This window comes from Pterocles gutturalis, unplaced genomic scaffold (assembly GCF_000699245.1).
Source record: "Pterocles gutturalis isolate BGI_N339 unplaced genomic scaffold, ASM69924v1 scaffold24266, whole genome shotgun sequence".
Classification (NCBI taxonomy): domain Eukaryota; kingdom Metazoa; phylum Chordata; class Aves; order Pterocliformes; family Pteroclidae; genus Pterocles; species Pterocles gutturalis.
The window spans coordinates 1-24,254 of record NW_010098506.1 but is presented as its reverse complement, the minus strand read 5'-3'; the positions used below and the strand labels follow the sequence as shown (position 1 = coordinate 24,254).

The window sequence follows — 24,254 nt, the reverse complement described above, 5'->3', positions numbered from 1 at the left end:
GAGAGTATCATTAATATGGAAATTACTTAGTAAACAAACAACACCATCTATTTGTGTAAAGTTTCCCCTAGTGCAGAGAATGACCACAAGGCTATCACTAAGAGTGATATTTTAAAATGATATATTATTTCAATAGTGGAGTGAAAGCAAAACCATGCCTCTTATACTGGAATACCTTTCATACTTTCCAAGAAAACACTTAAACTCTTAAACTTTTTTAAAAGGCTATGTGTGCAACAATATCAATACATACCATTTAGATTATGACTAACATAACTGAAGTTAGGTATGTATGTATACCTGTGACCAAATTTTAGTGACAAAGCACTGACAGTGAGCATTTACTTTAAAATTTTTAAAGTATACATGTTCTCTGAACTTTTGTTGTTCATTCTAATTGCTTCTTAGTTTACTCATTATGACTGACTATCCAACAGAAATAATTTCAAAGCTGTTGAATCCAAACACTGAAGCGCATACATGGAAAATAACTTTAAAATACAAGCCTGATTTTCATAGCAATTGAAATAACTTTGTAGCTCTTTCAACTTGGTACAAGCCATAAGAACATAAGACTACATCTTAATGTTTGAGAAGTTAGTCCAATAAGATTGAAAAAGATGAGAAGTAGGCATGCTTAGAACAGGAGTATCAAAATCAGAGAGAAAAGAAAGTCAATATTTTTTTCATATACAACGTTATGAGAACTGCCATGAAAGTATTTGGAAATGTATATTACCACAGAAGTCACCTTGGCTTTTGGAATCAATCTCTTGTTCTCTCTTTGGATTATTTTTCTTACTGTTCATCTGAGCATGTAATACTTGAATCTCCATCAGCAAACTTCTTCTGTCTGCATTCTGAAGACAGTCCATTGCTGCTCTCTGGTTAGTAGCCTATCAGCATTAGAAACATATTTAAAAGTAAAATTCCAGATTTTATTAGAATATCTATGGTGTGGATATTACATTTACTTATATATTTGTAGTGCCTATATATTCAAAACACTTTCAATTAAGTCATAATTAAGTTAATATTATAATATTGGGAAGAACTGCTTGTTATTTTTTTATTTCTCTACTTGGTATTAAAATTATAGAATCAAAAGAGCTATTAGCTTTATGGCAGATTGTAATTTTCCTCGCTAATCCTTACGTGTTCCAGAGGAGATAACTGACCTCTCTCTGTGCCATAGCCACCTTATCAATTCCTCTTCTTATAACTTGCTTCACATACGCAAGCTACCTTTTATCTTAGAAACTGTAACATAATTCCAATTAACTTAATGAAACCAAGCTTAGGACAACTGTGTTTAATTCAAATGGATCTCTGAAGGCTGCGTTTTTTCTATAGCTTTTGGGTACCCAAAAATCTCTGTCCCACACCAGATCAGTTTTTATTTTTCAAAGACATCTCTTCTTCCTCCAAGTCTTATTTTGTTTTCACCCTTACACTGTCAAAACTACCATTAATACATATATTTTTAAATGGATTTATATGTTCAAAATTAAAATCTAATATAGACAAACACACTTTGACTAAAGTATTTTTTATATTACCTGCTCTTGTAGTCTGTGCTCTAACTGATTCATCAATATCACTGCATCGCTTGTGCCCAGTTCTGCAAGTTCAGTTTGAAATGCAGCAAGAAGAACATTTTGTTCTTTCACAAAAAGCTGCTGAATAGCATGCAGAAGTTCTCCTCGCCAGTCTGAAACACCTTCAGGAGACTCAGTACTTGCATAAAGCTACAGTGGTATAAAAACAATTTAAACGTTAGAATTCAAAGATTACATCAAGAATGGTCATTATTATTTTATGTAAAGTATGATTTCAGTGGAATATTGAGCTTTTCTTACTCAATAGCTACATAACATTCATTCATACACATGATAGTATTTATTGTACACATTGTGATTTCTTCTGCATATACAGGTGCTAAACTTTCATCTGTGTTTTAGATGGAAGCAATTTAGCTTTTTATAACTGAAAACTTAGCCACCTGCAGTTATTATTTATGTTACCGTACCACACTATCCTTTTAATTTTTATGATGCTACATGTACATTCCTAGACTCTCAAAGAGCTATTTGATAATGTGCAGATATTGTGTATGAAGAAGATTTAATTCTATAATGATATAAAGTTAATTCCCCCACTTCACATGCTGAAGGAAGTGCAGAAGTATAGAGACTACCTACATATATCAAAAAGTCTAACTGGCATATATTTAGACAGGTGTGTCCTAATAAGTTTTAACAGACTATTGATTAATATTGTATTATATTTTAAACAATTTTTCCCCTTTTTCCCCTCACTACAGTGTTTTTTTAATAGCATCTGAGTTCTACTACACCAATAAATAACAGTATTAAAAGATCTACTTTAACTGCTACTGGAAACATGCTTTCAAAATAGAATTATTTTTAAAAGGTGAATCTATACAGTCAAAATCTATCAATGTGCAGAAGAACAACTGCAAGCTGCATTTTAAGATATATTTTATTATCAGAAAGTGTGACATGCAGTTCTACTGCATATTTTTGAAATCTTTTGCTTTATAGAAGCATATTTAGAGCATTTAAACCTCAATTGCAAACGTTCCTTATAAGGTTATCATCAATTATTTCTTATTTAGATAGAATCTTATGTATTATTTATACCTCAGCTTCTCTATGAAGTTGCATTTTTGCAATTAGATCTTTCAAAGATGAAATGGTGCTTAGAAAAGCTTTCCTTTCCTCAAGACAAGATTCTGGCTCTTGCTTAAGATGTGGCATCTCTCTTTCACCACATTCAGTGAGAGACAGCACCTGTACGCCTTCATGATGGACTGCTCTCAGCAAACCCTACAATAAATACAAAAAGAAATCAGTAATGCCAGTCCTAATAATAATAACAATAATAATATTCTTGTTTCATACATATTGGAGTACTGGTACTTCTAAATTGATCAGCATAATGAAACTATTTAGGCTTCCTCAAATCAGACAGAAGTTTCACTCAGTTCTTTATATCTGCCAAACACTAGAACTTCTTAAATAGGTGCATTTTTCCTCAATTTCAAATGAAAATTCTCAAAGTTCATCTGTCAAATCAATACTCAAATTTTAAAATGGTTGCTGACGGAAACTGACATTTTAAAAACAAAGTCCTGGGAAGCTTCCAGGTGAACTTTTTGCAAGTACTATTAAGCTAGGGCTTTGTTGCAAAATGTTTTTTTCTTTTAATGTATTTAAAAGCATGATACCCATACTGTTTATAATAAACACTTTTTTTTTACTTTCATAATATAGATCTTATTCTACATCTATAACAGAATCTATAAAATTGTGTAATATATGATCTTGACATTATAATTAATACACAATGACTACAATAAATTAACAGTAGGTATATTGCTCATAATCATAACTGAAAACAAACCTACAGTTACAAAACTCATATTTAACCTAATTTAACATGCAAAAATGCACATCATTTATCAGAAGTATTTGTAAAATGTATTTAAATAGCCAACATTTTAAAACTTATCTAAATGGCTCTCTCTTCACTAATCACGCAGCAGCTGATCTAACCTTTTGGTAGTATCACTCTTGTTCCATAATAATCAGTTCCATTTTACCTTAATTTCTTTTGGAAGTAAATCTGTTGAAGTTTCACCTTCATCTATTCCTTCAGATATCGTGTCAGATCCCTGAGTCTGAGTAAGATACATTCCTTGACTCCAGTCTGAACTGGAATCTAAAATAAAAGGAGAGAAAAACATGAAAGCTGGATTACTGTGAAACTTTGAAGAACAGGCATCAAAAAAGTATTTTTGTCTGTTGTTGTAACAGGTGGTTGCATGTCACCAGAGTTGATTCTAAGCCTGGAGACTAACTGTTTCATAGTTTTCCTTTTTCAGTTTCAAAGCAGTAACAGCAAAACAAAACTAAAAGAACCTAACTCAAAAATCCTAGTTTAGTTCTAAAAGAGAAACAACTTCGTGCACAAACACTTCTGCCAAATGAACCTCCCCCCTAACCTGCTTAGCCTTTGCCTATGAAGAGTCATATTAACAACTTTTTTTGCTCTTGGAAAAGTCAGTACGTGTCATCATCTCCCACTACTCGGGAGCTCTGGCTTTAATTTCTATCAAGAGATGATGAACATATGCTGAAGAGATAATGCAAGAAGACCATAGGAACTCCACTTAGAATTAACAAATTAGCATTTGGTGCCTTGACTGAGCCCATCTCCACTCTAGTAATTTTCCTTCTATAGCAAATTAATAGACATTGCATGCTCAGCACCTTTTCTTAGTGCAACAGGCTTCTGCTTTGATCCGGGGAGTAGTTGTTTTTATTTCTTCGAATAGCAACCCTTTAATGGTAAACTTAACATTAAAAAAGCATATTTAATTTATAATTCTCTTTGAAATCTATAAAAACAAGTTTCTTACCACTAGAACCTCCATCTCTAGCTTGATATGGTGGAGAACGTGCTATTCCAGAAACTAGGATTCCCTGTATTTAGAAAAGGGAACAATCAAATCTTTAATCACCCCACACACACTCACAATAAGGAAGAGAATTCTAAAGAGCAGGAAACAGTATGAGCCTCTTTGTTCAGTTTCCCCTGCAATCAAAGTAATCAAAATGGAGATGAGAAAGGTAGCATTCAATAGTGTGACCTACGCTTGTCCCCACTTCACAGAGCAGGACAGGTCCGAGGCAGTAGCAGAAGGAAGCATCAGATAGTTGAGCACACTCTCAAACTTAAATTGCTGAGGAAGGGGTTCACAATCTCTCACTAGGCTGTGGAAACATTACAACCCTTAAAAGCTTTATACTGAACATGTGGTGGTTCACACTTAACAGACTTAAAATAGGAATTTCTGTAGCAGAAGCAAAAGCACAAACCGAAGCAGTTCAATGAATATTAAACAGGGTAAATACCTCTTTAGCTCGCAGAGTTTCTATGACTGCCTTTAAAGTATTACATTCTTCAGTCAATACTTGCACTGCCACAAACTTCTCTCTCTTTAATGCTTCAGATTCAGAGATGTGTCTTGTCTCCATGTCCATGATTTCATCAGCGTGAAGTTCTTGCATTTGTTCAATTTTTTCAGTAAATTGTCGTATGATCTCTGCAATCTCTTCTGAATAACCTCCATTTTGCAAATCGATTTGGATTTCTGCATTTTTAACAAGGGCTGGTGAAGTCTGGATACAGCTGTTGATTTCCACAGCTTTGTCTGTTTGTGATGATGAGCTTTTTCTAATTAGAGTAGATTCACTGGCTGACAAATCACACAATATTTCTGCATCCTTTTTGCTTTCAGTTTTTGCCGTTTCCTTATCCTTTCTCACATAACTTGAAAGGCTTTCTTCTGCTTGAGCTAGGTTCTCTTTGACTTTGCACAGGTCTTCCTGAAGATGTATCAGACTTGCTTCTTTTACCTGTAAATATGGTGAATCTGAATTGCAGTTCTTCCAAATACTTCAAAAAAAATCTAAAACCCAAATAAACCTCTCTACCATTAGAGCTCAGTTTAGTCCTATGTTAAAGCAGTTATGACACATGGTAACAAATATGTCCTAAGAAATACAGCTCTAGATCCACTGTTGTACTACAGCAGACTGTAAAACTATGTACTTCAGCTACAAGTGAAGATCTGTTCTACAGCATCAGGTCTATTCTTCTGACAGTAGGTACTGAGTGACTGTTTTTCTTAGCGGCATTCTCAGCACAAGATTAAAAAAACCTATAGCATGTATATTTGCACAATAAGTCCTGTATAATAATTTGTTTTAAATATGTTAGGAAATGATCTGGTTCTTACTGCTAGTTCTTGCTGAAGTTTTTCTGCCTTTTCTCTGTAACTGCTCAGTTCTTCCTTAGCGCCAGCTGCTTCTTCCTTAACTTGCTGTAGTTCAAGTTCAGTAATAAGCACATTTTCTTTTTGACTTTCCATGAGTTGTGCTGCTACCTATATAGCAACAAAAGATATGGAAAATGGTGAAGAATTTAGAGAAGAATCAGCTATTAACAGCATGAATCACTTTCACACCAACTTACAAAAGCCACAAATGAAAAGACCAAAGGGGAAAATAAACATTATTTGGATTAACATAGCCTCAAAAAATTAAGATCAAAAGACTATTTTCCTAGATTAACACCCACTAACTGGATAAGCATGGAAGAAAAGAAAAGCATGGGAGGAAAGACTGTCTTCTTACAGCTTACTAACTGCAAGCAGAAATTGGTTACACCATAGAGAAAGCATAGGGAGGAAGGTCAATAGAGAGTAGGAAATGAAGTCTGATAGTATTATTAAATTTATAAGACATTTACGACATTAATTCAATCTGCATTTGAATGAAAGGTCTTAGAACCTTCTCTGGACCAGCACTGGGTTCCATGACGTCTCTGAACTTAAGAGTTTCAGCAATCAAGCCCATGTCTGGACTATCAAAAATAGTCAATTTTGACAGAAGGTTTTAAATTCAGAGGCAATATAACTGGTGATGGATGGAAATCAGGACAAATGAACATTGGTAAAAACTAATGATAGGAGATATCTTTGGAATCAAGACAGGAAAGCAACAAAAAGTAAACCAACATCAAAGCACACATAAACAAGCAAGCACTTCCCAGCCCCCTCTCCAAAAACTGTACAGACAAATTGCTTAAATCCCTTATCATTCTGAACCCTCTCTTAGATAATTTTTATCACTTTAATTTTTTTTGTCTACTTCCATGCCACATAAAAGTGTAATACACTCCATTCTATGTCAAAGTAAGAATAAGAGACTGTATGTTCAAAATTCAAAATCACCCTATATTAATAAAAAAGCAAGGTGTTTTAAATGCAAAATGTAAAATTATAGTGGAGTTCACCTAAAATAACATCCTTCTTTTCTTTTTAACTCCAGGAATAACATATAAATGAAGATCTACCCCACACAACAGAATATTCCTATCACTAGTCTCATTAAGAAGCCTATCATTTATTATGGTTTACATAAAATAACTGATTTTATTGAAAACAACCCAGAAGAAAATGGCATCTAATTACCTGATGTGTCTGCTTTTCTTCTTTCTTAATATATTTCTGAATCTCTCCTTTGTGTTTTTCTTGAACCTCTTCTAGTAATTGCTGAAGTTCTAGGAGTCTCTCTCCTTTCAATTTAGCTTCCTTTTGTACAATTTTTAGATTTTCTTTTTCTAGCTCCAAGTTACGATTTACCATTGCCAGTTGTTCCTCCATCTCGCTAAGCCTCTGTATTAAGAGTGATAATTTTGATTCTGTCTCATTTTCAACTCTATCATTCAAACCCTCTGTTTGGGCATTCTTGCTTGCTTCCTCCACACATTTTGATGTTTCCTGATGCATAAGTTTCCTTTGCTCTTGGACAGCATTTAGTTGAACCTGACTTACAAGAGCAGCAGCAACTTTTTCCACTAGGGTCTTTTCCAGTTCTAATATCTTCTTGTTAAGTGTTTCTCTTTCAGCTTTGCCTTGTTCTTTCAGGTCTTTTATTTCATTGTAGGACCAGCACAGTTCTGAATCTTTTTCCTTAATGCATGCCTGAAGTTGCTGCAGTTGTACCTCCATTCTGCTCATGGTGATTCTTGTACTTTCATCTGAAGACCAAAGCTGCGTTTGATCTGGCACCTCTATCTTCTCACATGAGCCTCCTTCCATTTGTTCAATCTTCCCATTGCTCCTGTCTTTTGATTGTTCCCTATCACCTTCCATCAGTGAACACTTATACTTCTCTGTCATTCTTTTGTGCTCTTTTTCTAACACACTTATTTCTTGCTTTAGCTGGTTCATTTTTAAGTTTGTTTCCTCCAGCTCATTCCTTGTTTGAGATACCTCTACACTCATGTTTTCTACTTGCTTCTCCAAAGCTTCTTTTTCTGCCAGAACTGTTTCAAGTGTGTGTTTCAGACTGTCAGCATCTTCCTGAAATGCAGCAATGTCTGCAGGTACTTTTTGTTCAATGTTTGACAATTCTTGCTGAAGCTTATCAATTACGTCATTCAACTGCTCTACTTCCTCATCATTTTTTTTCTTCACACGTTCTTGATCACTTTTCAGATATTCTACCTGGGCTTCAAGCTCCCGTATATGCTCATATTGCTCTTCAATAACCTAGAAAAAAAAATACAAGAAAAGAACTTTTGAACAGGCAACTATCAAACCCTAGATAATTTTTCTCCTGGACTTTACATCAACAGTTTAATCAAACATTGAAACATCTTGTAAAAGAAAGTATGTCCTCAGTGAATTTCTTGATGGGATGTCTCTTGTAAAGCTTTACAAGAATCAGGACATCTTCACATAGGATGACAAAGTAGCGTGTGGCTTTAATGAACTGCAAAACAGGTGCGAAAGCATCAAATGAAACTAAAACATTACTAATATTCACAGAGATCTGAAACTCTGAAGTTCAAGTGTTCACAATACTTTTTCCCCAATAGTTTGGGCTAAAGCTCTGTCTTGTCCATTTTATTGAATATTAAAATGGAAACAAGGAAACAAGTGGAGTAGTCATGTCTACTGTTCAATCTTCTTGTGAAATCAAGCTTTAATATACTATTTTTACTCGAAGAATTCCAAAGAATCAAGATTTATGAAGCTTGAAACTTATATAAATTTTCCTGCATTACGTTAATAAAGAACATCCTTTGAAAAGAAGAAAGAAAGAAAAAAAAAAAAAAAAGATCCTCAAGCTTACCATGTACAAGCCAGGTAAGTTCAGTTAGACAAGACAGATACTCTGCTCTTCATGCAAAAGCACCACTCATTCATATGGTCAAACAGACTCATATAGGACACAGACAATTAAGATGGATATGTATTTTAAATATAAATAGATGAATTGTATTGAAAAATACCATTATAATATGCTTTTTACTCTCAGACCACAGAAAACACCTATCGGTTGACTGACATTTCCTGTCACAAACCTAAATACGTGTTTGTCTGTTTAAGCATGTGTGCATACACATATGCAGATGTGCACAGAAACATACAGGGCAAATAGTACCCATAGACCCAGAGCACAATTATTTCTTTGTGCTATAGTTTTAATGTAAATAAAGAGACAATGTTATAGAAGTATTTATTTTAAAATGTACGGGACTATCCAAACAAAATTCAAAGACAGATTGGTGAAGACATGAAGAGAGTAAGAATAATATTTTCCTATATTAGTTCTAAAGACACTTAATATTACAGGTTGCATAAGGGGCTCAAAATTTCAAGAAATTAATAAAATTATGTAACTGAGCAAATAAGAGGGTGATGACTTTATGACGCAGAAAAGAGAAGCCATCTTACTTCAGCTTCTAAAAAGAAATAAATGAGTGGACACATACAATGGAATAACTTGTGTTGATGACACTGGACTTTATAAATAAAAACGTCTTAGCAAAAGGAATAAGACAGCAAGTTACCAGATTCCAATACAGTAAGTTTCATAAAATTGATTTAAAACCCTGCTTGTTAAATTGCAGTGAGAGCAAATTCTCATTTGAGTGTAGGTAGAAGAATGACAAAAAAGTCCTTTACAAAGCCGAAATAAAGACAGACCAGATTATAAGTAGTAAGTCTAAGAAACAAAGTAGATATCTTTTCTTATGGGAATGTCTGGAGATCTGGAATGAATGGTGCTTCTACACTGGAAATGAAAGAGGCAGAAGGAAATCTGTCAAGAATATTTGGAAAGGAGATATTATAAAATAAAACCAGTTATGGTACCCAAAATAGCTAAGAACTAAAAAAGGGCCTTTTAGAAATATGAAAAAGAAAAAAAAATGTGGAAGAGAAGAAAGGTGACTCAATTAATTACTAAAATAGCCATGCCGCCATGCTTTTTCCTTTATCTCTCAATACTTCATTAGGTATAGTTAGTTAAACAGAATAATAAGACAACTTTGTCATTAAGTATAATATGTACAAACATAAATTATAAATGTGACCATATAAATTAAAAGGGCTGATTTGCCAATGAAGAACTTATTTTTGAAAATCCAGAGACTAGGGGAATCTTAAAACCACTAAATAATATGTGAACAAGACATGGGCTTTCATAAAAAAAGAACAGTGATCCTGGTGATTGCTACCAAGTCAGCATAACAGTTCCTGCTCTTCATAACATAATAGAATAGAGGACCACAGAAGGCAAATACAGCAATTAGAAGAAAAGCACTCAGCAGGATGAAGATCTCTAAGGGACTAGGAAAGGGATTAACCTAAGAACAATATATTCATATTTAACACTGATCTCATAAGCAGAGTGACTATTTAATGTCCTTTAAAATATAACTAAGAGCATGAAATTAAGAAAATGAAACTTCATATAACAAGAGAAGAACCAATCATTAAAATGAATTATACTTGAATCCTGGGTATTTGTCTCAAGGCAAGTAATGTAACTGTATTACTGCGGTCACTGTATAAAGCAGAAGCATTCTGGATTCCTAAAGTATGATCTTTCCTAAATCCAATTCAAAGTTTTGTCAATTATTCACTGAAGTTCATTATAGCTGAATTTTGCACATAAAAACTCAGTGAAATTATCCAGCTCGGTCAGAGCTCTATTTTGGAGGATTCAATGTCCTAGTAGAATATTAGCCTAAATGTTCAGACAGCTACTGAAGGGTAACAGAACTCCTGTTCTTACCTTACTCAATAATACTTGCTTTGTGGTTAAAGCTTATGACTAATACATTTTCACATTTAAAATGGTCAGAATAAAAAATTCATCCACGGAAAAAATCCGATTTTCTTTTTATAAAAAATGTGACACTGAAGGCCAGTTTCTGCTGTGACTTACATCAGTGTAAAATAAGTAGTACTTCTGTTGAAACCAAATGCATTATATCTGTATAAAATGTAAGTAAGCCAGAATAAGATGAAGCTCATTATCATAAAAACACATACTTGAAAAATAACAGAAAGCTACAAGTGTTAAATCTCAGTAACTAGAAGGATGAATCTGCTTCTTTCTTTCTTGCTCTCCATTTCTAATAAAACGTAGCATTTTGTTTGCACATCCACCATGCCTCAAACTGGATTAAAGATGTTGCCAACATTAGTAACATTTTTAAATTAAGGCACCAATAGAACCTAATGTAATTGGTGGGGGAATGGAGTTTTTTTTTTTTTCTTCAAACAGCTGCCAACACAGAATAATCTGAAAAGATTTCAAAAGTATGTACTTTGTTGTCAGTTGTGATGTCAAGTTGCTCTTGCAGTTTCGCAATTTGGTCATGAAGATGATCTATTTCCTGCTCCTTTTCTTGCATGATGTGAGCCAGCTTCCCAGCCACTAAATGATGGTCCTTTATGGTGGCATCTTCAGATTTCTGGATAGCTAGTCCCAGTATTTCCATTTCATCCTACCAAAAAAAACCCCAAAACCATGTTACAGTTGTACATAACATTTTCTGCACATACTTGGATGAGTATTTAAGGCATAGGAACTAAAATAACAAAATGCATGGAATGAGAAGTAATTATATGAGCTTTTTAGTATTTTGCAAGTTGAACCAATGAATGCCTGAGAAAGAGAAAGAATTTGGCATTCCGACTTTTTCCAAGAATTTCCTTGGGGGGAGGAGGCAGAATAAGGCTCTGGGCTTCTCTGTTACACAATTACCTTAAATAATTTGTTCTCTTTTTCAAGTTCTTGCAGGTGTGTAGTGGACTCCTTTCGCTCAATTTCCAGTTGCATGTGCAATTGCTGCACTTCTTCATTTTTGTTTTCTAGTTCCTCTCGAAACTGCTCCAGTTGTTCCTCAAGGTTTGTGACCTATGTTTCCGAAACAAATGGTAGAAAAAGAGTAGATTGCCATACCAAAAATTAAATGTAATAATTTTCAAGTGCAGTGTCTGCAGTACTTGGTTTGGTATGCACAAACAAAAAACTTGGTACTCAGTGACATTCTGAGTCCTTAAACTGAATGGAATTTTAAACCCATCTAAAAACCATCTGAAATCACTAGGAGGTTTTTCTTAATTGGGCTGAATTTTTATTCCAGAAACACTCTTGTAAGTCATAAGTATTAATATAGACAATAACAACAATTATCATGGCTCACAAGAGAATTCAAAGGGACTTGAACTGCTGTCTCTCTTATCCGTTAAAAAAAATTATCTGTATAGTTCCTGAAACTGAACAGAAAGCAAAAACTGACAAACCAAAATATCAGTGGAAACAAGGAACATTTCACAGGTATTTCACCTCCTTTTCCTTTCTGTCCACAGCTTCTCGTTCAGCTTGCAGTTGTACTTCAAGAGGTAATTCTCCCTTTACTATGATGGTGCCAAACTGTTTCCTTTCCTCCACCTTTAAATATACATTATAATTAGTTACTTTATTTGTTTAATAATAACAAACAAATAAAAAAGATACACTGTTTTGTTCTCAAGAAAATAACAAAGTAGTAAATAGATGATAATTTTAGACCAAGCAATACCTTTTGCAAGCTGTCTGCACTGATGATTAAGGCTTGTTCCAGTTCTCTTATCCTGCATTCTAGTTTCTCAATTTCTTCATTTCGTTCTTGTATATCTCTCTGAAGTTGCTCCTTAGAGAGCAAAAGCTCACTACATTTGTCTGTTTTTTCTTTTAGATGATTTGTTAACTGTTCAACCTGGTGACAATATGGCAAGAAGTTTAATATATTGTACTAGACTGGACGGATTTGCTAGCAAGAGCAACAGCATTCATTTTTGACAAAGAAAAAACATCCTTCTTTTTTTCTTGTAACGAAAACTCCTGCCCTATAGGTGAAACAGAATGCAAAGTCAGGACATTGTAGTGCTACATCCAACAAATACAAACAGCATTTTTTAAGAAGTGATCTATTCTGTGCTGTATCACCTACCCTTTAGAACTGACCTTGTCCTTCTGATGCCTTGAGACTCTCTAGTCAGTGAAAAGCAAGTAGCATGGCATCCCTACGCAGCCCACTGTAAAGAGACCCTTAACATCCACAGAGGGAATGTCTTGACCCTAAGGTCAAGATGCTATTTGCACCTTTGAGGAATACCATAGTTCTAAAAATCTGTGACACAATTATTCAAAATAAGACATCAATTAGTGACATACAGACATATCCTAAAACTCACTGGGTCTTTAAAATTGAAGAAAATTGCTATACTTCAATCTCAAGAAACAGGAAGATTTGTTTTCTAGCTGCGTTTGTTAAATGGGACCAAATAGGTGTGATGGATGATACAATATCACTTTCTATAGATGGCAAAGCATCCAAATAAAGCATGGTGAATCTCAGTAGTTCAGATGTTTGTGGCTCAGAAACAACATATTAAAAGAATAACTGAAGTTGTAGAGATAGGAATGATCCCAGCTCTAGCAGTATTTCAGAAATGATAAATCAAAATTACAGAGAAGAAAGACGTGTAACAAATCCATGGTATTAGGCCTGATGCACAGAGTTAAGACCTGAGTTAAACTAAGCAACTAAGCAAGAGACATGGAAAGTAATGTTTGTCCCACTCAAGAAACTGATTTCAGGATTTACATTTAGGAAGTTACAATATAGCCAAAAGTTAGAAGACTCAAAGCATTTCAACAGACAGGAAAGGAGAGGACCAGAATATAACGCTGACAGGATGGATGCTATTATTGATGGTATCCATCCATGAGTAACATCAAAGTCTGAAGTGACCACAGAAAAGTCCTGAGAGAGAAATGAAAAAAGAAAAATCAAGTCTAGACCAGACTCTTCACAACAACCCTCCCTGGAATCAGTTGACAGAGTAAGCTGAAACAACACTAAAAAAGAAATGAAGTTATCAACAGAAAATGCTCATGGTGTTTACACAAAGCAGAAGAGCATTTCAAAAACCATGCAACTATTGAAAAATAAAGCAGCTGTATCAGAAAACCAGGAGAAATAATGATAAAATGTATACTCATGAAATATTCCAGCACTGTGACATCAAAATATTCCATATAGTAAGACTATGTGCCTCATTTGATTAAAATTAAATGTAAATCTAATATACTAATGAGAATTCTGTCTATAATTTGTAATGTCTCACATTCAACACCAGCTCTAAAACAGCTGCTACATCTCTGTTGCTTGCAGACATTATCTTATTGTCTATCTTTCTACCCACGAAAAAATTCCAATTTAAAAGTATCTAATACAAATCTCAAAATTTTAATCACAGTTACAGCTGTGTTTTGTTTTAAAGCATGCTTTAAATTTCCATTGTAGCATATCTGCAAAATTAGAGTATATACATATGTATACATGTGCATATAAATAATGATGATTTTTACATACAGATTCTTTACAGAAAAATAGGGCAATTTTTATTATGCCACCAAATTTGAAATTTTTTTTCTTAGCAGAATTTTTTTGTAAGTGTGAGAATATTAACCAGGAATTCACACACTACTCATGCCCCAAATTACAAACAGACACATAACAAAATTAACTCAAAATGAGCACCCTGGATTCCAGAAAACTAATTCTGCTAAAAAGTCTCCCCCATCTACGGAACGTGTCAACAGGAGTGTGCACACCCTTTGCAACAGAAGGAAACTGATGCAGAATTGCTCCATATCTGTTGGTTAACACACACCCAGCTAACTCCAGAAGATTAATTATGCACAGAGGCTGATGACAGCCACATCACATAGCACTGCCTGAATACTTTGACTACAAGATTTCTTACACAACTTTGTATTAAAATACATTAAAAAACCCCCAGGAAATATACCTGTAAATCTGATAATTATAAGTAAATAAATATTTTGACAACTTACATCTCACATATATCAATTTATGTCCTATTACTGTCTATGGTCCTAAACGATATAATACAGAATACTAATATTGCTAATATTTTAGAATTGAATTACAGCAACTAAACTACTTCAGTGAGAACCTTGATTTGAAAATTGCAGTGCAACCTAATAAGAGGCATTTTAAAACAGAAAATCAGGCAAGAAAACAATGCAAAAATATCTGCCTTGCTCAGAAAGCAGGACACAAGAAAACCTACAAAATAAAATGCAACTTAATTGACCAACATGTTATCAAAGAAAACATGCAAAAGCTTCATAATAGATATCATTTGCACTGCTGCCACTTTTGATTTTGCTGACTCTTAAGTGTTTTCTATTCATTCCCTTGAGATGCTGTTCTAGAGACACTGAATTTGTTTCAGTGGAGACAGACTTTCAGTGGGGAGGCACGCAGAGAGCACTACTACACCTCAGGTGCTAAACCGGTAACTCAATTCATCCAGTTGTGTGCCTTGGCTATAAATAGGACGTCACAAAACAACATAAAAACATGTGAAACTGTTAAAGTAGTCCCGAATGTTTCCACAGGCTTTTGAAAATAGTGGATTTTCTAAATTAAGTTATACAAAAGAGCCTTTTTGAAAGTTATAAAGTCTCTGTATGTCTGCTACTAGAAACAAACAAAAACAGCCAGCCTGAAAAACCCCCAAAGTACTTTCACCACATTCCTACAACACTTTCTCTTCATATAAGGGGATTTACTTTCCTGGCTTGTAAATGGATGCAGGTTAGGTACACCGTAAAATAGCTTCCTTACAATACCTTTCAGTAGCTGTTAATTTGTCATTTATATTCATTGAGTACAAGTAAGAAAATGTGTTACCTCTCTGGTTTGATGTTCATTAACAGGCTGACTCCTTTGTGGAATCTTAAGCTGTTGTTCCAGCTTCTGTATCTCTTGCTGGAATACATCTCTCTCATGCTCTCGGTCAATTGCTTGCTCCTGAAAGTTAGGAAATTACGAGGATACACCATCTGATTTAAAAACTATCCAAATTAAGTACATTACTACTTCTTATTTCCGTTAATGTGAGGCTGATAACAGTGTGTCAGTATTTTTAAGGTAGCAGAACATCTTGCCAATACTATTAAAAAATTTATTTCATAATTTGAGGACAATTTCACTTTTTTTAAATTAAAAAATTAGGGCAGCATAGATACATCCAGTATTATTTCACAAAAAAGACAGTTTCATTTCTTCTGTTCCAGGTACACCTCACAAATGGTAATAAGCCCAAATTTTATTATTTTCTTTCCTAATGTTTGTCTTTCATATAGATAGCATAAATGCAAATTAAGAATAGAAATTAACTCTATGTTAATATTAATGAGGAGCCAACTGCAAAAAAAAAATTTACAAGTTGTTTGAATTTTGCATTTCAGTTTTACTTTTGACTAGTTTCAACTGTTATATACCAGTCTGACATTTGGAAAATACATCTTTATATAGGAAATAATGTGCAACTGGTAGCATCCAGTGAAGTATCACCTCTAAATGCCACTTTGTAAAACAGACAAACCTTATCAGATGCATTAAAACAAACTAGCTGAAGTACTGGATACAAAAAGGAATGTCTAGCAATAAAATATCTTGCAAAAATTCAGTAACCTGGAATAAACTCTCAACCTTTACAAGTTGCAGATTTTAACAACTCACCTGCTGTTTCAAGGAAACCGCAGAAATTCTAATGCTGTTATTACAAATAGCTACTCATCTCAGTAGTCCATAACTCTCCAGTTCATGCTATTTATAATCCCAAACCATAATGTATTTATAACTATGGGACTCGTAACAGGAATTTTTACTTCTGAACCTTCTACTACTATGACACACTAGTTTCAGTGAGAAAGACAATCTTGTAACTGAAAAATGAAACAAAGCAAATCCATCCATGCTAAGAAGTATCTGGAAAGATCTCTCCTTTAATGCTGCTTAGTAATAGACTATGCAGAGAAGGTGCCACAAATAAGAGAGTGTTATTGTGTAAAAAATTATTCCACCTTACTGCCACCAGCTAGAGAATTAATTGAGAAGGCACAGAAATAATAATTTTCTCCCAACAGCAGCATACAATACATAATAGGAATAAAATGGGAAAAGGGGGCAGGGAAGATGGTACTTGCTGAAAATGGGGTAGAGTCTAAAACAAAATTGCAGAGACAACCTGAGCACGAAGAAGTTGGCTACAATAGAGGCAGCTGCCACTGTGAATGGGGACAAGTACACATATAACTGGCTAGAAGGTGTAGCTTAGGATCCGGAAGTAGATTATTGGATACTATAAAGGAAGTCTATAAAAGAAACTTAGAGAAATTATGCTTTCAATTTCCAAGTACAACTAAAGCAGACTACTTAATTCCAATAGACTTTATTGAAAAACATGGAAATTCCCCAACTGTTAAAAATGGTCACAAAAATTTATGTTTCCTCATTAATTTTAGAAGTTTCCCATTATTTTAACATTTAAGAAGCCTATTAAGTTATACTCAGAAATACAGACCAGTCCTAAGCAAGCAATTCAAAAGAACTTTCAATTTTTAAAATACTAATTAAATTATCAGGCTGGAACCTATAGAACTGTTACTATTGTGTGCTTCTTTACGTTCGCTCAAAATCTGAAAAAACTAGCATTTCCTGATGAACCAAACCTCAGTATAGGTGCCCACCCACTTCCATTAAACTAGCCTTTTACCATACTTACATCTAGAAATTTTCTTGTTTTCTCAAGTTGCTTCTCCAAAGCCTGGTTTTGCTGCCTTAAGTCCATCAGTTCTGCATTTTTTTCCTGCTCTAGCTCTATGAAACGATTGACCTGTTCTTCCAAGTCTATTTCCAAGACTTTCACTTGCTTCTGAAGGTCATCATACTCTTTTTCAGCTTGACGTTGTACTTCAATTTTTTCTTTCATTAGCTTTTCTGTTTCCTCCAGCAATTCTGGTTATAATAAAAGCATCACACAATACTTTGTTTATGAATAGTTAGTAATGTTGTGAAGCGAAACCACTCCCCAATGTATCCATGCTGTACTCTGCAGAAGGATGTGAACTGGTTTGGGTCTTTACTATTTTTCTCTTCTTGAAAATGTATTTTCCTCTGAGAAATAATTAGGATTCCCATTAAAGTAAATTCATGTTAAAATTACTATCCCTTTGTTAGTCTCAGAGGACTACAAGTATCAGATCACTTCCCTGTTTAAGTTTCATATAAATTACAAGGTCTTTGCATAATTGAAAAGAAAGTGCCTGGGTTCGAACTAAACCTAGAGTCAGCACAGAAGTTAATGAACTACAGAAAGCTCAACCCTCTTCTCATCCCCAGTGTCAGTAAAATCAACCCACTCTCAATCTTCACGATTAAATGTGATACATATGAATAATTTAAAGGAAATATTGAAAGACTTAGCAATGTTGCCAGGCAGACAGAGAGGGAAAATACTGACCTGTAATTGGAGTTTTGTAAAATCAGTGACTGCATGGATGCCCAATTTTCTGTCCTCATGGAAAAGCTGGCGAGCATGTATAGTAAAGCCCCAAACCACTCTATTAAGACTCTTAAACCACCACCCATTGAAGTACACATTAACTAACCGTACAAATCCCTTGAGGCAAAATCCAAACTGTAAAGTGCAATTACATTTGGAGAATCTTTAAAACATGATTGATATTTAGACAGAAACCATACAATTTACTTTCACTATAGGAGAAAGATCCTTTAGGCACCATCATCTTACATCATATTTGACCAATTCTCATTTCTAGGTAACCATTATATATCCATATAATACAGTGTTTAGTTATCATCATGAATGACTCAACTGTATTTGGAAATAAAAAGAAAAAAAAAGGGGGCTACAAAAATATCCCTCCAGTACCATCTGAGTATCTGTAATTCACAGGTGAATAAGATGATGGTTATTCATGAGTTTGCTTATTATGCTTAGAAATTACAAGAAATGATGTTAGCGAAATGTAAAACTGAGTATGAAATACAACATCAAAGCTGCAGGCCAGTAAGAATTACAAGTAATGTCAGTAAGCAAAAAGCCCAATAATCCTGATTAACAATGTCAGTACGTGTAAGTCTTCCACCCAATTACAGATTGGCCATGCAACATACAAACACACCTGCTTGGGAAGCTGCATCGACTGCAGCATCTATTAGGCCTAGGAGAACAGAGAGAGAGAGAAAACAAAAAAAGAAGCAAAGTAATTCACATGCCAGCTATAGTTTTCTTGTGGTGCAACAATGTAAGAGAAAATGAAGCCAAAGATAGATGTGGCATTTAATGACAAAGTTGTTGAGGTAACTTAAGGAATGTGGTTAAGTTATTCTGGTATGCATGATATAAGTATCTACACATATTTATAGAATTGTTTAGCCTTACAGTTGCTATACATGAAAATAACTTTGAAATATTTAGAAACATGAAACACATATCAAATAACTAAACTGGAGTCATAGACAAGGATCATCACCACTATAAAGCAGGAAGCAACAGGTTGTTCATAAAATTCCATTGTTACACAAGTGGATGCAAGAAATTGCAAATACACATCAAGATGTGTACTTTATATAAACAGCGACATTATAAATTGCCATAAACTTCCAGAAATTAAATAAAATGACAATTTCATCCTCCTATGTACAATGTAAGCACTGCAAGCCTTGAAAGATCAGTACTTCTTAAACACCACTGTTCTAATTTTCTTCCCCTCTCAAACATAAAATATTAAGTTATTAGTTTAAGGAAGAATTAAAAGACATGTTTACTTCATGAACATAAATGCTTTTTTTCAGTAAGCAGTTAGTTAGACTACATCGACATGGTATTTATCCAGAATTTTCACCATCAGCACGGAAAGCTTTAATCACTGGTAGATAACAGGGTTTCCTCATCATGCAACTTTTGTGCCATTCTTCCCAAAAGAGGAATTTGGAAAAGTATATCTTCTTTGTCTAAAATAATTATGGCCATCATGTGTAGGTTCAATCATGTTCTGGTAGTATGCTTGCTACTCCCTCTAAAACTCTGTTTGGAATGTGTTTAGAGCAGTATTCTTATCCATAGGTGCTAACTTCAAGGCGTTCTATCTCCAGTGATAATATAAATAAAAGCAGATTTTTGGAGCTATCAAGCTCTTGCCAGCTTAAAGAACAATTATGACAGCTCAACACTTCTGAAAATTCATTTTTTTTCAAACATCCAGAAAAGTTATAATGCTAACATTAGGCACTGTGTATGAAAATACCACATTTTTCCCTATCGCATTTTTATTAATGATTACAAAGGGGTCAGAAAAAAACCCTTCATCAAGATTATATATAATTTACAATAAAATCTGATAGAAAGACTGTAAGGAATACATACGCTGCTCTACTGGCCCGGCTTCCGCTCTCATGGCGTCCTTCTGCCTGGAGAGTAACTCCTTTTCTTCCTGGATCTGCTGCTGTTCAGCCTCTAACTCCTGCAATTTGTTACCTGTACACAATAGTTCTTGCTCAAGATGGTCAATTACATCTATTTTTTCCTGGAGTTGTTTTTCCAGAAATGCTTTTTCATCTGCATAACCATCAATGAGACCTGTAGAATATAAATTTTGGGGCAGATTTACTAGACAATAAAGAACAATATTAATTATTTGCATGGTGAAGTCACTATAGTACTCTCACATGAATGCACGTGCATGTGAGATACTCAGCACCTGACAACTTCTACTCTTGTTCTTGCTATTCTGCCACGATGAACAAATTATAGGAAGGAGAGCACAAGACCAAATACAGCTCTTCATTTTTTCTCAGTGCAAGACCTCTGGAGCAAACAGGAACTCCAAAGCCAAGGAAGAATAAGTGTGTAATAAACATAGGAGAAATAAGAAATTTCAAGTAAGTTCAGGTGCCAGGTGCCATTTTAGGTGCCTCAAGACATTTGTTTGACCTCAGTCCACAGTTTCTGTAAGATCATGGGTCTCTCCTGTAAGTTGGGTATCATATAGATGCCTCCAACATCATAAGGCACCAAAACTGGCCACAGATGTCCATGTTTAGCACCTGAACCACTCCCAAAAGCCCTGTAACAGCTGACATCTAAGAAACAGCTTAATTTCTTTACTATTTATGTGCAATTTTAAAGTAGCACAGAACAATTAACGATCTTTTTAACAGTTAATTTGGGACACTGCCTTGAGAATATGTCTTTTATGCTTTTAAAAACTGCTTCATAGTGAAGCAGTTTATATAGGAATCTGAGTGGGAGCTGTATTTTAGCTTTATGAATGATAGTAAGGCTGCACGAAGTGGCACCATCTTGGAATGACGCAGAAGTGAGCACACAGCTAAAGACTTAGGAAAAGCCATTGAATTTCCTAGAGGGCTGTACAAGCTAAACTGAGGTCCTGTAATGGTATTGGCTTAGATTAACATCAGTCCTTTCAGAAACGTCTAACCACAGAACACAAAAGACATTTTTTCTGAGTCACAGAAGGTACTAAATAGGTATCAGAGATTTCCATGGTTTGCATAAACAGTTGGAGAAACACAGGTCTGGTTCTCATGCATCACAATCATACATTGCTAACCAATCTTTTTTTCTGGACTTGGATTTACAGAAAACACAGCTGCACAGAGGGACCAGCTGTTGAAACATAAAATACTGAACTAGAAACATCATTAACAGCGTTTCAAAACTTTGAGACAACACAAATTCTAGTAGCTATTCCCACTGTATCAGATGCTGTTCACAATGAGTACTTGACAGATTAGAAGTTGAGAGGGCATTCCCAGGTTAAATGGAGTGCAGACACCCATCAAAAAGTATGAACAATGAAGAAAGAGTCTGCTAAGATCACGTTTTAGTATTTACTCCTGCCTTTTTTTCTCCCTTTGTTTAAAGAGATGTAATGAAAGTTGTCAGACTTCAAGTGAACAAATTGGCATTAGCTTTTCTATCACACTAGATAAGTCATATCTGATAGCACTAAAACATCAGAGGTTTGAAAGTGTCTCAGCTGTGTAGGTTTCGTCATAGGAAAGGAATGATCAAAAATGACACATTTTATCTCAAGAGAAGACAGAGTACCATCAGATGTATAATGAACTAAGACATTGTTCTACACACCTAAGGAATTTAATAAGAGAATGTAGTTTGGCTTTGTTAGAGTATGCTCACAACTCAGTTCAATGAGCAGAGGCTGTGATTTTGAAGTGCATTAACTTCAGAAGCTCACAGAAAAAAGGATGAAAAAAATTAATTAATTCAAAAGTTACAAAGCATTAAAGCAGTAAGAGGGACAAATTAGCTGAATTCCTGCAAAAGGCCAAACTGAATTAAATCTCTACATGTGACATAAATCTGCACCCAACTTAAAAGCTCAACAGTGCAATATATCTATCAAAGGCTAAAACTAACACCAAATTCTGTCTCTTATATTCCAGCACTGTTCATCAACCAAATCAATGCAGCCAGTCTGTCAAGTCTTATAAACTGACATCGCTGTTGCTCTGATTAAAATTAAATTCCAGTTAAAAATTTTTGAAGATTTTTCCACTTTACATGCTTCCAAGTTTTTTCCCCCAAATAAAACATTATCAGATAAAATCTTGACAGTGCAAAACATAGTTTCATAGCTCTCACTAGATTTTTGTGTTTAATATACTTTCTTTAAGAGCAAAAAATACAAACTTGACACATCTGCTTTATCTCCAAACCAGGCTCTGATAGAATATTTCAATCATTTAATAAAATTTTACAGGTAAATATTGCCTTCATTTATATATGGGCAATCCCATTATCTACAAACTGGCATCTAGTAAAAGTCTGAAGTTTCTTTGCTGCTATTAGTTTGTTTGCACAAGCTAACTTTATAACAGAAGTGTGTTCCTCAGGAGAAGAACCTAGTTAATTTCAGATTTTTTTTTTTTGCTTGTTTGTTGGGGTAATAGGTTAAAAATAGTAATAAATATATGAAAAAATATGTATAATAAGCAGGCCTTGTTCTGTGGGATGTAATTTTCAAATACAATTACGTATGCATTCTTTGCAATAGAGTCCTGCAAAGTCCTTCCAGTCCCATGGAAATGTATTTACTGTAAATGAAAAGGTAAGCTCGTAATTCTTAGTGGAGAAACTGACTAAACCAAAAAATACAGACCCATAAGAAAAAGCAACAGAGGTAAGCTCATAACAAAAACTTTTTTAAAATAAATAATATTAGTCTCTAGTACTATTTTTAAATGCTACTCGTAGGATTAAACCTATGCAGACTGCTCTGATATTATCCTGCCTTTAAACAAAACTTAACACTAACTTCTCTGCTTTGTCCTAGTACTAGTCTATTTTACTTTACTACTGAAGATCTATGAATAAAAATTCTATCAATACAAAAATATTATCCTCCAGGGAAAGCAGCAGATGTAAAAGCCACCTACATTCTGAAATTCATCAATACTAAACAGTTTTTAACTCCATCTGTGCAAGAATATAAACTCTGAGGTCACCTATATTTTGGTGGAAGATTTCATCTTTTTTGCATGTTAAGATGTGTTCCATACAAGATTTCTTTCACTCTTCATTTAATATTAAAAAAAAAAGTAATAACGCTTCTTTCAGATTTGAATCTATTCCCTCTGAAATAAATTCTTCTCCTTGCTAGTTTTGCTAAAGCTATTGAAATTCTGCAGCCAGTACTGGTGCTGATGACACACAACGCTCATCTGTGTGAATTGACAGACTACCAACTGTCCCTCGCATCACATTTCAGACACATGGCTTTGAAACCTGCACTTCTTTTCAGGTTATGTGTGTTCCAGTTCACCGTGTGGACTCATGTTGGATTATCTGTCTGTGTAAAACGAAGAGGAAGGCTGGCAGGGTAGCATTCTCCAGGAATAACAGTTGGCTAGGAAACTAACTCTATGCTCCCACTTTGAAACAGAAAAGTCTGCTGAGCTTCAGAACTAACCAAAATATCCTTCTGTATACTACTACAGAAATCGTGCCTATAGGGTAGGTGGTTTTTGCGTCTTTCCAGACGCTAATTACAAACAGATAATGACAGAAATGCTGGGTGGAAACAAAACATTCAGCTACTGAAACAATAAAGCTGCTTCTAAAGAACAAATTAGGTGTCTGTCAGATTTGAACATATTTTCTTGTTGTCAAAAAAGATTATTAGATTCCCCTGTTGTAATACCCTACAAATTTTAATTGCTTCCTAAATGCACTTAAAAAGATCACTTAAAACAGAGTGCAAACAGAAACGTATCACCACATCATCAAATGCAGAGTGAAGGTTCTAATTTTTATCTGTGTTTGTGTGGGACTAAGTTAAGGTCAAGAGGTAGCAAGTACAAACTGAAGTATGTGAAATTGCATTTCAACGTTAAAAAATTTTTTTTTTAATATATATATA

The 24,254-nt window shown here is 34.4% G+C and overlaps 1 protein-coding gene across 1 annotated transcript in view; it reads right to left on the bottom strand.

The window, feature by feature from the left end:
• The window catches only part of AKAP9 (A kinase (PRKA) anchor protein 9), a gene marked incomplete at its 5' end in the record, with an annotated part of 35,350 nt that extends 14,922 nt beyond the window's left edge, over positions 1–20,428 (bottom strand). The window contains 15 exons of the mRNA XM_010073382.1: positions 752–896; positions 1,560–1,748; positions 2,664–2,849; positions 3,626–3,744; positions 4,445–4,508; positions 4,941–5,444; positions 5,828–5,974; positions 7,064–8,146; positions 11,221–11,400; positions 11,661–11,813; positions 12,246–12,350; positions 12,481–12,657; positions 15,670–15,789; positions 17,549–17,781; positions 20,216–20,428. Coding sequence (XP_010071684.1) covers positions 752–896; positions 1,560–1,748; positions 2,664–2,849; positions 3,626–3,744; positions 4,445–4,508; positions 4,941–5,444; positions 5,828–5,974; positions 7,064–8,146; positions 11,221–11,400; positions 11,661–11,813; positions 12,246–12,350; positions 12,481–12,657; positions 15,670–15,789; positions 17,549–17,781; positions 20,216–20,428 — 3,618 coding nt within the window. The remainder of the gene's footprint in view (positions 1–751; positions 897–1,559; positions 1,749–2,663; positions 2,850–3,625; positions 3,745–4,444; positions 4,509–4,940; positions 5,445–5,827; positions 5,975–7,063; positions 8,147–11,220; positions 11,401–11,660; positions 11,814–12,245; positions 12,351–12,480; positions 12,658–15,669; positions 15,790–17,548; positions 17,782–20,215) is intronic.
• Between the last annotated feature and the right edge of the window lie 3,826 nt (positions 20,429–24,254).